Source organism: Dunckerocampus dactyliophorus, chromosome 16 (genome assembly GCF_027744805.1).
Source record: "Dunckerocampus dactyliophorus isolate RoL2022-P2 chromosome 16, RoL_Ddac_1.1, whole genome shotgun sequence".
NCBI lineage: Eukaryota > Metazoa > Chordata > Actinopteri > Syngnathiformes > Syngnathidae > Dunckerocampus > Dunckerocampus dactyliophorus.
This window is the reverse complement of record NC_072834.1, coordinates 844,952-859,310: the sequence shown is the minus strand read 5'-3', so window position 1 is coordinate 859,310 and position 14,359 is coordinate 844,952. Positions and strand designations below refer to the sequence as shown.

The window sequence follows — 14,359 nt, the reverse complement described above, 5'->3', positions numbered from 1 at the left end:
TGGCAACAACTTATTGAACCTGAACTGATTTGTTAAACGGCGTCCTGTGGTTTGTTTCGGAAGAGTCAAAATATTGGCACGCATCAAGTATGGGAAAACATGGAAGGAAATTATGTTAAGAACTCTTTAACGCATTACTAAAAAGCTAAAGGACAATTGGGAGTCTTTGCATGCTCCAAATCTCCCGTCATCAGTACAGTTTGACAACACTGAATGTGTGATGGAATCAAAGCTATAGGATGTCCAGCAAAATATATATATATATATTTTTTGGCCAGGCAGTGGATTGTAGATTTAAAAAAAAAAAATGGCAGGTCCGATTGAGGGTCACCATTTAACTCCGAACAAAGTTTGATGTTTCTCTTAATTTGTTGTTTCGTTGTTGTTGTTTTTTTAAATTTTAAGAAAGGATGTTCACACTACTGGGAACATTTGCTTAATAGTTTTTGTGTAATCAGCTGGCAGACTAGACAAACAGGTGTGAGTCCCAACATAGCCTCCTTGGAGGAGCAATAAGGTCCCTGAAAGTGTCTTCCCGGTTGATAGTTGTGAACAGCCTGGTTTTATGCTTGAATGCATTGCTGCATCTTCCGCCTGTCCTTCATGTAGGATATGTCAAATCAACAAGACCAGTTGGCTCTCCATTGTTAGTCTTTGAGCTCAGCTCGGGAATGCTTTATTTCACTTCCTTATTTCTAGGAAAGCAGTGCAAGGCTAACTACGTAATGTATTACGTAGAAATGCATTTTATACCTGCATTCCATAAAATGTGGATGGAATTCTATATAACTGAGTAAGAAAAGGCTTTTGGTTTCAGAATAAGCAAGTTAGGAATAGGTAATACCCTTGTGTGTAATTATACGAGAAAGTCGAACCAGTCCAAAGATATTGAAGCGAAGAACCAAATCATCGAGCAAATGAAGTGGAAGTGGAAGAGACAGAACAAAGCACACACATGAACAATGTGATTGTGACTGGGCTGCGCATTACACCAAGGTCCAACACCAGGCAGGTGAAAACAAAAGGGTAGAACCTGATGAATCTGATGTAGTTTCAACAGAGCAACAGGTGGCCAACTTCCTGGGGAAGTGGAGATCAACCACAGCGAGACATGCATTAAATAGCAGCGCCACATCTGTCATCCTCATCAAGTTGACCAATTGCCGAAGCAGGCAAGGAAGCTGAGGGGAACAAACAAATTAGCATCTGAAAAAAGTGGAACACCGCCATGGCCAAGAAAGCACATGACAGAAAATTCAAAGCACTGCAAAATCTGCATCAGTTAAATGGAGGACTGAAAGAAGCCAACGTACTTGACATTAAACGCATCAAGAAACTGAACAAATATTGAAGATCACATCATACTGACCACAATGAAAATGGAAGATGCAACACTCAAGCAAAAAATGTTGCAGTCACTCAACTACACTACAATATGATGGATTGCTGAACAAGACGATCTGAACGAGGAACACATTCAACTCCGTCAGAACTACAATATGATGGATTCCTGAACAAGATCTGGAATTACAAACTTCATCACACTGACAAACGATTGGATCCGGACACAAATGTATCCATCCATCCATCCATCTTCTACCGCTTATCCCAGGTGGAGCTGCGGGGCAAGCAGCCTAAGCAGGGAAGCCCAGACTTTCCTCTCCCCAGCAACTTAGTCCAGCTCTTCCCGGCAGATTCCGAAGCGTTCCCAGGCCAGTTTAGAGACATAGTCTCTCCGACGTGTCCTGGGTCTTTCCTGAGGCCTACCAGTCGGACGTGTCCTGAGCACCTCCCCAGGGAGGCGTCCGGGAGACCAGATACCCAAGCCACCTCATCTGGATCCTTTCAATGCGGAGAAACAGCGGTTCCACTCCGAGTTTCTCCCGGATGACAGTGCTTCTCACCTTATCTCTAAGGGAGAGCCCGGCCACCCGAAGGAGAAAACTCATTTTGGTCGTTTGTACCCACCATCTTCCCTTTCGGTCACTACCCAAAGCTCATGACCATTGATAAGGGTAGGACCGTAAATTGACTGGTAAGTTGAGAGCTTTGCCTTTCGGCTCAGCTCCCTCTTCACCACAAAGGACTAACACAGATGTCGCACCAATCCGCGTGTTGGATAATTGATTTCTTCTAATATCAACAAATGCTCGTACTACACGAAGGAAAAACGCAGCTGAAAACAGTAAATCAACAGCTGATCAATTGCTCCTTTCAACAGCCGAAGCACGTATTCAACATCAAGAAATAGCCGAGCCAGTTCAAGGAACAGCAAAAAAGAGCAGTATGGATTATACATCATGTTGCTAATGGGAAAAACCAAAGCCTTTCATTCTTCAAATCACAAATATTGAAATTCCCCAATTTAACTACTTATACTGTGTGTTCGAAATACAGTTCATCATTACAACTGCAACCCATAAAATCAACGAGGTCACTCCAAGTATGGTCTCAACACTTTTCCAGCGTATTTTACTCTTGTTTGTTTATGCTGTATTATGCATTCAGTATGTTGCATATGTCATACAGCTGAAGGCGAATGGCTGTCACGACTGTCAATGCGGCGATTGGGGTGGGGATTGGCGTGGGGGGCGGGATGACAGATAAATGCTGGGTGTCTCCCCCCCCCCTTGCTGTGTGGGACGGTGTGTATATTGCACTTCTGCCCATCAGAATAAGAATGAAGCAGTAGGATGAGGTACCGCACTTGTCATTTGTTTCCCAGCAGCCACGTGTGCTCGGGGACAGGAAGACCTGGCGTCTGTAGAATGCTGTGTCACTGGAGATCACCGCATAGAATAACCAACCCCCCCATTCCTATCCTCTGCTACACCGTTGCCTTCCTCTCAAAAATCACGCGCCGTGCTCTATTCGATGGGGATGGGCTTTTCCTTTTTAAGCTGCCTCCACTTGTGTGCTAAATGATATCACGGCACATGTCGGATAGTGCATGCTTGGGCGCCAGAGCATCCTCCGCCTGCCTGTGCTACACTGAGCCTCTACCTTGCCTTGTTGCTGAGGGAGAAGCGTATTTATGAGGAGATGTCGGTGAAGGGTGAACAAGCAAGGAGTGGGGGAGGAGTGTCGAGATGAGAGGGAGAATAGAGGAGAATTGTGAGCGTGTGAATACAGGAGAGGGATGTTGATGATGATGATTCAGTAGGCGGAGCTTGGCTGGCAGCTCCCTCTGCCTTTCCATCTGACCATCGCTCTCCATTCATGTACTGTATAGCACAGGGCGCATCTGCAGCCATCTCTTCCGTTTTTCCCAGGTGGACAGCTGCGCTTGTTTGCATCTTTACGGGATATCGTGCTTCTCTCAGCTGTGCAGCAAGGGCTGTCCTCACACATCTGTGTGGGGGCGCTGGGGGGTGTGGCATGGTGGGTCCCCAATTTTGAGAGCCAAGACTGGCTTTTTGTCCTGTCCCACTAAGAGAGGTGGGACTGAGGGGGAGGCAAGTAGAGGGGGTTTTGTAGTGGAAGAGGGGTGGGAGAGGCGCCTGTTGAAGGGAAGAATGGTGACGCCGGCTCCTCGTGCTCCGGTTGTGCTGGTCCTCCATAGGCTGCGTGTCGTCCAGGCACAGCCCCCCATCACCTCGACATGAGCGGTGTAGGAAGGGTGTCCTGCTCCATGCTCAACTGCTTTGTAAGTCCACAGCCTTTTAAAATGTCCTATTCGTTTTGTTTTTGTAGCTTTTCTTGTCTCTTGATGGTTGTGCATCAGCACCCTCTGCACCCAAACTTGCTGGTGGGCTTGCCTGCCAATCATAGAGGGGAGGGGTTGACGGTGCTGCTTGATCCACGTGAGCGCTGCAGTTATGAAGCAACCAATGCAGACTTTGTCTAAAGGTGTATTGTTTTGTGTGTGAGATGATAACCATGAAAAAGCTACTTTTATTTATTTCCATTTTGTAAAGTCATCTCTGGGCGGGGGAGGGCTGGCAGCATGCTTATTCGTGATTGGCTGGCAGCAGGTAGGCTGGTAGAATGTGCGCTGCCTCAGATGAAGCACATTGCTCTGTCAGCCCCGGTGTGTTCACTGCAGCACTGAGCAGTGTTCGGGTGTCAAGATGTGCAAGGGTATTAATGACAATGACTGATGGAACAGGTGGTTCACTTAGTTTCTATCTTGGTCGTGGTGGGGAAAAGGTTGCGGAGGACGAGGCAACAAGACAGGACTGTCTCATGTCTGCAATTAGCTGACAAACCTTCTTTTATGGTGGCATCACAGCATTGCTTGAGTTAGCCCATGTTCTTTAACAAATATGTATTGTATTATACATGTATTGTTACTAGTAAATGTAATTACTACTACTACTACTGTTCCTCGTCTTGCTGCTGATTGACGTCCTCGTAAGTCCTTTTTATAATGGTTTTGATTTCCCAACATGAGTTTTTACGTTTCCTCCTGCCTACTCTGTTTGACAGCCTAGCGAAACAACCAGTGAACCCGTGTTTTCATCAAGTGTCTCCATTGGTAGCTACAAATGTCTCAAAATAGTGAAAACGAGAGCTGTTTCACATTATGAGCTTTGTGGAAATGTTTCACCTTGTTGTTACAAGCTTATAGGAACATGAACAGGAGATTTGCAGTTCATAAGTATCTGCTCATCTTAGGACGGCATTATTAGGGGTGTCCCAAGATGACTTTTTCACTAACATGCCGATCTTGCAGCCTTGACTACCAGCCGATACCGATATCAGATACAACATCAACACAATTCATACATACATTGAATTATTTGTAGTGTGGAATGTCAGCTAAGGCTTGATGAAGTGATATTACTCCAATAGAGAATTGACAGACCACATCACAGAGCAAATACGGTGTAGCATGGATGAGACGGAACAGAGCACACACAAACTACTACTACTCATGCTACTCATGCATTGCATGCATTGTCAATGACTATGCATTCTTTACTTGTGTACATACTTGTGTATCTTGCTTGCTGCTGTGACAGATGAATTTCCCTGCTGTGGGATTAATAAAGTACTACTACTACTACTAGTGAGGGGAAAAAACTCACTTTCTCACGCGGTGTGGGTGTTTTTCGTATAGCGTTGGTTATTTTGGGGGTGTGGGTCGTATCTTGTGAGAATCCCCATACTGTTTATTGTGGTGCGCTTCTGATGCGCAATAGGGTTGGCCGTGTTGAACGTTCCCCGTTGTGTGCCACCTTCGGGGCAAGCCAAGTTTTGTACTAGGCCGCAACGTCCTTGCAACGGAGTGCTGCCTCGTGGCAGACGTTGCTCCTGCTCCTTTGTTAGCACACGCTGTTGTTGTGATCTGGTGGAGTCTGGGCGCTGTTGGGTAGAAGTGCTGGAACGGAGTCTGGAATGGACTGCTTGTATCGGAGAGTTACAGTACATGGACATTTTAGATGCCGGACGATATAATCCAGTTTTTTTTCTGATATCGTACCGATATTCAGTATTAATATTGGATCACATGTTGCATGTTGCAACTTGTGAGTTGAGCATATAGTGATACCTGTGAAAAGATGATAGTTTTGTGTTTCTGTTGCTACTAATAATCTTTGCTGAAAAATGTGACATTTTCAAGGCTAAATCTTAATGAAAATAAGATGAAATACAGAACCCCAGGAAGGTGACCAGTGACAACGAAACACTTGAGTATTTCATAATGGTGAAATGACTGTAATGCTGAACTGAAACCAAAATGTAAAAGTATTGAGTTGATTTTGTAGATCGGCCTGCTGGGGCAGACATTTTTTTAATTCATGATCCTTTTGAAATGTCTGCTGTTGCGCTGAGTCATCAGTTCTTCTTCCACGTCATCGGCTGTATAATTTGTCTGTGCCCTCCTAAAGGGATCAACCCTCTGCTGCCAGCCCTCTGTGGTGAGATTATAATGCAGCGTTGCTGCTCTTAATTCTCATCAACACCATCCTTTTGTTGTCTCACTCATGCATAAAACATCTTCATTGGCTTTTTTTCACAATATGCTTTCAAAACTACAGTGAGCTGTAAAAATGTTTTGTGGAGTCCAGTAATGACCACCTCATGATAAATGACAACGGCAAAACAGACGTTAGTGACTTAGGCTACATTCACACTGCTGGGGATGATGCCCGATTTTGATTTTTTTTGGGTTAAAATATTTTTTTAATGATTAAGATTTTTTTATGTTGTTCATATTAGGGATGTCCAGATCCACTTTTTTTGGCATCTGATTCGATATTTTATTTTTTTAATTTTTATTTTTTTTAAGTCTTGCAGATTCGATCCGATCCGGATGCTTTTTTTGTTTTTGTTTTTTTAACAATAAGCTTTTGTTACAAACATCAATAGGTGGAATTGCAAATAGCTCCTCAAAGCATTAAAAATAATGCAACCAAAGTATTGCTGAATGTACTTTTTTTTTTTTTTTTTTTTTTTTTTTTTTTTGCAGCATGACCAACAATATTGTTTGTGTTACGCTAATAGCTACAGTATTTGATTCGACTGCAACACTAAGCTAGCTTACTGCATATGCGTAGATCAACATTGGATTGGTTTTAGCGTAGCGGAGAGTATCCAAGTGGGCCCCCTGCATCCTTCAACTGCATGCTCTATGTGGCCCTCGTGGAAAAAGTCTGGACACCCTTGGCTTAAAAGATGACTTGCATTTGGCAATAAATGATTTACTGTTGCCCAGTGAGTGCATGTGCACCAAACCTTTCTCTGAAGGCCTTCTTTTGATGATAGCAGTGTTCAAGGTGACAAGCTGATATTTTTCGGGAGAGTACAAATACAACTAGACTGGTCTGTGATCCTCAACCTCAAGGATGAATTCTGTGTATCATACTTTTTAAAACCCTCCTCTTTACTTTCCTCCAGCTCTTATCCGTACACACATAGCTGAAGTTCTAAGACTATAATTGGACAGAACCTTCAGAACACTGTGATCTATAAAAAGGGACGGGTGGGTGTTCTTGACCCATTCATTATGTAGTCTGCAGTGCGACCTGACTCTTCCTGACAGTTTTGTGTCACTGTTTTCCCTTTCACCTGCACTCTGTCACACCTTTCCATGTTGGAAAATGTGCCAAACCGTGTCTGCCTCCATTTAATATGTGCAGCGTTGCATGTCAGAAATGTCCAAGGTTGTAGGGTCACGAGGTAAACGCTGCATTAGATAGTAGTTCTCTAATCTGCTCACTCTAGAACAAAGCCTCAGCCAGATTTAGTAAATAATCTTTTGAGTAAGGAGAGAAAATTGTTTCCGAAAGCTTAAACGTGAAGCGATTGCTGTTGCCGTGGCAACCGGACACTTTATTCTTGGAGCCTGTGCAAGTGTTTCCTTCCCGTTTTCCTATGCTTCTGCTACATTTTGTGTGTGTGTGTTTTTTTTAATTGACTCATATTTAAGTAGAGTTTTTCTACGAGAATGCTGCGAACATGTCCACATTCACCTCTTCACTCATCTCTCACACCAGGCCTGTGCAGTCAGCTTCTCAGCATATCAAGACATTAGATGTGCTCTCATATGTTACAAAGTGCACAGAGGTGCATGCTTACACTGCGTGCACAAGCCTGTCAGGTTGGGCACTTGAATTTCTGCTCGGACGAAGGTGGGGGAGGGTGCACAGGCAAAGAGCAGTGACGAAGCAAAAAACTTTGCTCAGGCCAGCTGTGCTCCATATTTTGTTTCTCTTGAAAGGGAGATCGGGATGTCTCATTCTTTAATCTTGTCAAACTGGTTCTCTAAAATGAATGACAGGACTCTTTTGACATTTTCTCGGCACGAGGAAATGCCTTATTTTTTATTCTGCTTTTACATTATTTTAGGGTCACAGCTATTTCCTTTCATAGTCTATTCATCTGAAGTTGTTGTGATTAATCGAGTAATCGGTTAGTCCCTAGATGGACCAAATCCACATGAACGAAAACACAGACCGTGAAAATGTCGATCACTGTTTTCTAAAGTCAAAGCTTCTTGTTTTGCCTAAAACAAAGATAACAGGTCTGCTTTCATGGATAACTAAGGAAATTCAAGTTAGATTTTGTTCATAGTCGACTAATGGTCAAATGTTAGTTTTTTTTAAGAGCGGAGCCAATTGCTAAAAATAGACCAATAAACATGGTAGATGTGCAACAGCAGTACCCTTTTCATTTATTTAGTGACACAGAAAGCCAGATGAATAAAACAAAAACACGGTCGCTTTGGGCAAGTGGGCATATCACACATCACAAACGTGTGCATCAAATAGGAACGCCATCGCTTGGAAAAACCACAAATTGACAAAACTCTCAGTTAGCAGGCTAATTTCTTGCATTCGAATTCACTGGCGGGATATTAAATGAAGTTGGCGTAACAGCCTGACCAGTTTGAAATGATACGCCATGCTGGTGGTTGTGGCGTGCTGACACAAGTTGCACTTCACTTTCACACTTTTGATGATTTTTTTTTTTTAGTAGCCATTATGAGCCAATACGTCTGTCGACGGTCTTCTAGCATTCAAGGCAAGTGCTCACCTCAGCTCTGTTGGACTGCGATTGTCATTCATGCGTGGTAAGTATAGGTCTTCTGTGAAACACACACGGCAATTCTTTATTAGCACAAATTAGGCTGTTTTTATATCAAAACAGGCTATTTATAACAGAAACAGAGACATTCTTAGTAAAAGATGCAGTCAGTCTCAATCACATGACATTTGTATATAATTCCACGGCGAGATTGATGGTCGAATCAGACTTCTCTGAATTGACTCGTCAAATCGTCGACTGTTCTAAGACACCCTTAGGAATCAGAGGATATTTAAATTTTTTTTATCAAAAAATGATGAATTGCATACCAAAATAGTTGTCGATTTATTCAAAGATTCGTCAGTTAATTGTTGCAGCTCTACAAACCAGCACCGATCAAGAGTCTATATTTGGTAGAGCAAAACATTGTCCACACAAACTGAGCACTCCTGTTTCTTTTTAGTGATAATCCCCCAATGCCGCATCAGGGCTGCTTCATCATAAGAGAATCCAGTAAAAGGTGCCAAGAAGTTGGAGCAGCACAAAGCTGAGGACTAAGCAAGATGCTTGATTATTCATTAAGATGTGAGGCCTTGAGATTGAATACAGTCCTCTTCAATAACTCCTGTTGAAGAGGATTTAACATAATAGCTTTTCTAAAATGTATGAACTGTGCCTTGTACATCAAGGTAACCTTTATCTCCTTACAAAAAAACAAATGCGTCAATGCAGGTTGGTGGCTCAGACTGCCCAGCAACAGTACAGAGTGGGGAGATGAAGCTATTATGACTCAGGCGTGGCAGGATCTTTCTCATTCTCAGGTGAAAACACTAAATTGGCGTTGCACATCTTTCCACGAGCAGCATAGCCCTGCCTGTGTACTTCACTCCTGAAGTTTTAAAGTAGTTTAGTTTTGGGGACCGAAAATCTTCTGAAAATGCTACAATCTATAATAGCTCCACCTTGCCAATTACTTTTCAGAGAAATATTCAAGTATCCTCGCATAAGGGAGACGGAGGAGCTCAAGAACAGCAGAACATGCATAGTTATTGTTAACCACGATCATTCCGACTGACAAATATGCCCTGTTTTCAGCACTGGCTGACTTAGGGGCTGTTTGTAAGTGGTTTAAAAAACATAAAAGTAAAAGTTTAGGAAAAGACACCCTTGTAACATGTACCATTCCTGCTTGCATAACAGCTCCAACTCTGTCAGCTTTCTCCAGGATCGGGAGTGAACAGCTCTTTTCAGGTCCAGCCACAAATTCTTGATTGGATTGAGATCTGGGCTTTGACTTGGCCTCTCTAGAACATTGACCTTCTTGTCTTTGAACCAGTTCTGTGTCGCTTTTGCTGTATGCTTGGTCATTGTCTTGCTGGAAAATAAATCTTTTGCCAAGGTCTCTTGTAGGTTGAAACAGATTATCGTCCAGGATTAGCCAATGTTTTTCTGCGTTTATCTTCCCTCTACTTTGACAAGCCTTCCCGTTCCTGCTGCTGAGAATAATCCCCAAAACATGATGTTGCCACCACCGTGCTTCACGGGGAGATTGTGTGTTTGTGGAGATGCGCGGTGTTTGGTGTTAACCAAACATAGCGTCTAGTCCAGGGGTTTTGTGAGTCCAGTCCCTCCGGTGCTCCATCTGTAGTGTATGCTTTCAGCTGCCAGACTCTTTCGTCGCATCTCCTGATTCAACTTTTGAAGTGAAGTATTTTATTTTCATTTATTTGCAGGGTGAAGAGGGGCCTCCCAGTCTGGAGTACATCAAGGCTAAGGATCTATTCCCCCACAAGGAACTGGTGAAGGAAGATGCAAGTCTTCAGGTAAACCGAGCAATATTCAGCAAAGCTTTGATAAACCCAGCTCTGGAGTTCTTTGCCATGGATTATGATTCATTAAAATCCCATGTTGGGCACATTCCAGTCAAATGTGTCAATTTTCTTGCCACTGCTGAAAGACCTTGCTGAAGTCTGACCAGCCGTTGTGGTTTGTCACAGTGACAGACCACCTCCAATGAGCTGCAAAAACTGACATGACTTTGTTGTTATTGACAAGTTAGGGGCAAGCCTCTTGAAAGTTGCACAAAAACATAACTTTGCGCTTGGCAGATGCGATACAGTGGGATTGAACAGCAATATTTCGCAAAGGTTGAAAATAAAATGCGACTGTTGCGGCCGTAACCCACGGTGGGATGAAACTCAACTCTGGACCCCCCGATGTCATTTCCTGTCCTCCCTGACTCTGCTTCCCGAGGGAACACATTTATAGCAATACAAAGCAGCAAGAGTCTCATGTCTTAAATGGCATATTCACTCGTGTTATGTCTCCTATGTTGGGTAATATGAGCGTAAAGGTGACGAAAGTCGGGCTTTATTAAATCTGTTTTATTTCTTCCAAAATTCATTTTTTTCTATTTTAGTTTTTTTGGAATTCTGTTTACTTTTTACACATTTTTTTACACTTATTTTATCACCATAGATTGTGGGGTTTTTTTTGTGTGTGTGTGTCAGTGAATACAGTAAAGTCATTACATTTATTTTATTTTATTTTTTACTTTTTACACATTTTTTACACTTATTTTATCACCATAGATTGTGTTTTTTTTTTTTGTGTGTGTGTGTGTCAGTGAATAAAATGATTATATTACATTTATTGATGCAATACATCATTGGACAAAATCCTCAAGAAACGATCATATCCGTGCTTCTCGTTAAAGAAGACGTTTTTGGAGATGCAATTGTAAAAGCTTCATTAATGTAAGCTTATTTTGTTAGCACTATTAGACAGGATGTGCGCTGCTCTTATTTTGAAGGCCGGAAGTGCGATGTGTGTTGAAAATGGCTTTTGACTGTTGCTAAGTGAGCTAGCTATCCGCGTGGCTCTTGCAGCCGTGGCTGTCGTCCCTATTTCACACACAACTTTCACGAAGTCGGCGGCCAACCTAAAACGCTGGGTTACATTAGCATTAGCATGCTCCGCTAAGCTAAGCTAGGCAAGCTAGCTTACACCTGCTAATGTTGTATGTGAGCTCACGCTCTGTGACAAGTAAGAGTTTCAACGTTTTTTTTCGACGATTTAGCCAATGTTTCCAGTTGCCGCAGCCAATTCTGCGAAATGATAGGGCCCTACTATACATACAGTAGGGCTATAGTCAGTTCATGTGTAGAAGGCCCTAACAATGTTGATATAGGAGGTCCTAAACAGGTTTTCTAAGCTCAAACTATGAAAATACTCAATTTATAAATAAAGACTCCAACTTTGTGGAAATTCACTTATCACAGACAGTCCTGGAACCAAAAAACCGCAATAAAGAAGGGATTACTGTACTTTTTATATTCTTCTCTTTACTGAGGCTGGTCTTTTTCCCCGAGGCCACAGTGAAAGCAAAACGCGTGCAAAGTTAGTATTTGTCTCACTGATCGGCGGTGTAGTGAAGTCAGGCTAAGGTCTCTCTCAATATGCCGACGTCCCGCATAACGTCATGCACAAATGTGGTCCTTCTTTTGGAAGGAAATGTCTCAAAAAAGCTGCGGAAACAGCGAAACGCACGCAGGTCTCGTGCTGAAGGCTAACGCCTGGCTGCTTTATTTTTTTTATTTTTTATTTTTTTCAAGTGTTCTCATTTTAAGCGTCTTGAAATACGTCCCATTTCATTTGTCTGCCTCATGACGTGTCTGTTCTACTCACACATTGTAAAGGCACCCCACGGTGTCTTCACTCCCAGTCAATGTTTTTTAGCGCACTTTTCTCACAGGCGTTCCCCCACTAAATATATCACTTAACACTCTGCTGCCTTCTCTGCTGTGATGCATGCGTGCAGCTGTGTGCACGCTTGCATGTTCCCATTGGCCGGCTTCTTCAACCGGAAGTCACGACTCACCAGTCATTGTTATTCATGAGCCTGTCTCTCGCTCTCTCTCTCTCACTCTATCTCTCTCGCTCTCTCTCTCCCTCTCTCTCCCTTCCTCTCTCCCTCTCCCTGTCCTTTTTTCAAATCATTTCTACTGCTGAACTGTTTGTGGAGGAAACGTGACACTATCTTGTGCTGCACTTGCATGCTCTGTGACTCATGCATCTACTTTTGGATTGCAGCTGGTTTAATGCTGTCAGGCTGTACAACATGTTAACTGTGGCCTCTCCGCGGACATCTTTTGGTCTCTTTCGCAGAGTAGCACACAGACTGGAGCCCTACTTTCTCATTGCTGCTGCTGTTGAATCAATATTTAATTCAATTTGGGTGCATCCCCTGACTTGAACAGTTTTTTTTTTTTTTTTTTTTTTTAATGTGTGCAAAGAATCATCTTGACATTTTTCACCATCAACAAGTTGAGATAATCCAGCATTTGACCTAACTAATTTAAAGTTAACGATAGATTCTGGTCTATATAGATTCTGGTAGATGCGTGACTGCGTCTGACTGTCCCAATGCAGTGTTAGCTGGTGTCAGCCAGCTTGCTGCCTATATTTGGCTGTTTCTGTATCTGACCACAGAGTACCTTGTGTTTCAGTTCCCAGGTTAAGCTGTACCCACACCGTGCATCCATCCCGTGCACATGCATTTTCAGTTAGCAATGCAACAGCAGTGCAGTCACTAACAGTGTGATTTATTTTTAAAGTAAGGTTGTGCTGTTAAGGCTTGTCGGCTAAAGTTTCAGTTGGGCTTGATTTTTCTGACAGTAATCCCCGTCCTCTGTTGCTTGTCCTCTTGCGTGCGTGCGCATCAGTGGGTTTTCTGCATGACTCAGCATTGCATGCTAATGCAGGACGAGATCATGTTGTCCCGTTGATGTCTTCGAAACCTGCCAAACGGCGGGACTCGGATTGCAATCCATCGTCCCTTAATGTGTCGCTGAAACAGACGGCGCAGATATTGGTGTCAACAGAGTCATGCAGATGTGATAAGAGTAAAGCTGCCATGTAGGTCAGTGTGTATTTCAGGTGAGTGGATATCATCTAATCTGTGCATGCGGTCATTGCTTCACTTGTACTGACCAACAGCAGGCAAATGGCAACACATGAGATGTGGTAAATACTCAACCATCTGCATTTTAACACGTCTCACAAAAATTGAGATTTGGAGCCGTTGTGATGCTTGGCTTCGTGTAAAACCTCTGCATCTGATAAGACCTCAGCAAAGTGTGCAGCACTGCGTTGGGTGTTTACGTTCTGTATTACTTATATTTACTGTACTTATGATCCAATACCGCCAAATCAGTCAATCAATTTTCCCCACCGGAACCCACCACAGTCACAGTCTGCTTGGAAGCACTTATCACTGGGGGCGCTCCGATCAGGCTTTTATGCTGCCGATTCCTATACGGATCATCCATGAGTGAAATCGACCGATACTGATCACATAGTTTAAGTGTAAATTTGTACATTTATTTATACCATTGGCCAGGTCTGCCGTATAAGGGGGGACAAGTTAGGACAATTCCAAGGTCCCCTGACTGCCTGGGGGCCCAAAAAATAGGTCATTATTAAAAAATAATAATGGGAGCAACCAATGTGGATTTTTTTTTTTTTTTTTTTTGCGTATTGGCTGTGTGATATGAAAAAGGGAACTATCACACCACCTTAATTTAGACAAAACATATCTTACTCACTTTTTCAAGAGAAAATGTATCACTGGTGAAACTTGCAGAGGATGAGACGCCTTTAAAGACTTTGGATGTGAGAGTAGATACAGTTAGGGAATAAATGATGAGAGCACCCTTATTTCTCCAGTTTATTGATCCCTTTGAAAGCCTGCTCCAACTAAAGGTACATTTGTTTGGACAAATATAATAACAAATATAGCTCTTGAGAGTTACATTTGAGAGCTGATCTCTAACAACTTCCATGCTTTTTTTTCATGGTAACCAAAATCACTTAAGTTCCTACATGA

At 42.8% G+C, this 14,359-nt stretch overlaps 1 protein-coding gene across 6 annotated transcripts in view; it reads left to right on the top strand.

Moving 5' to 3' along the window:
- Positions 1–14,359, top strand: part of mtmr4 (myotubularin related protein 4) — a 43,822-nt gene that overhangs the window by 7,601 nt on the left and 21,862 nt on the right. For 4 of the 6 annotated variants that reach the window (XM_054755108.1, XM_054755110.1, XM_054755111.1 and 1 more), the window contains exon 3: positions 10,206–10,295. In XM_054755108.1, coding sequence (XP_054611083.1) covers positions 10,206–10,295 — 90 coding nt within the window. Of the gene's footprint in view, positions 1–3,478; positions 3,647–10,205; positions 10,296–14,359 lie in introns of those variants that run through there. The other 2 variants (XM_054755105.1, XM_054755106.1) reach the window with 1 other exon arrangement.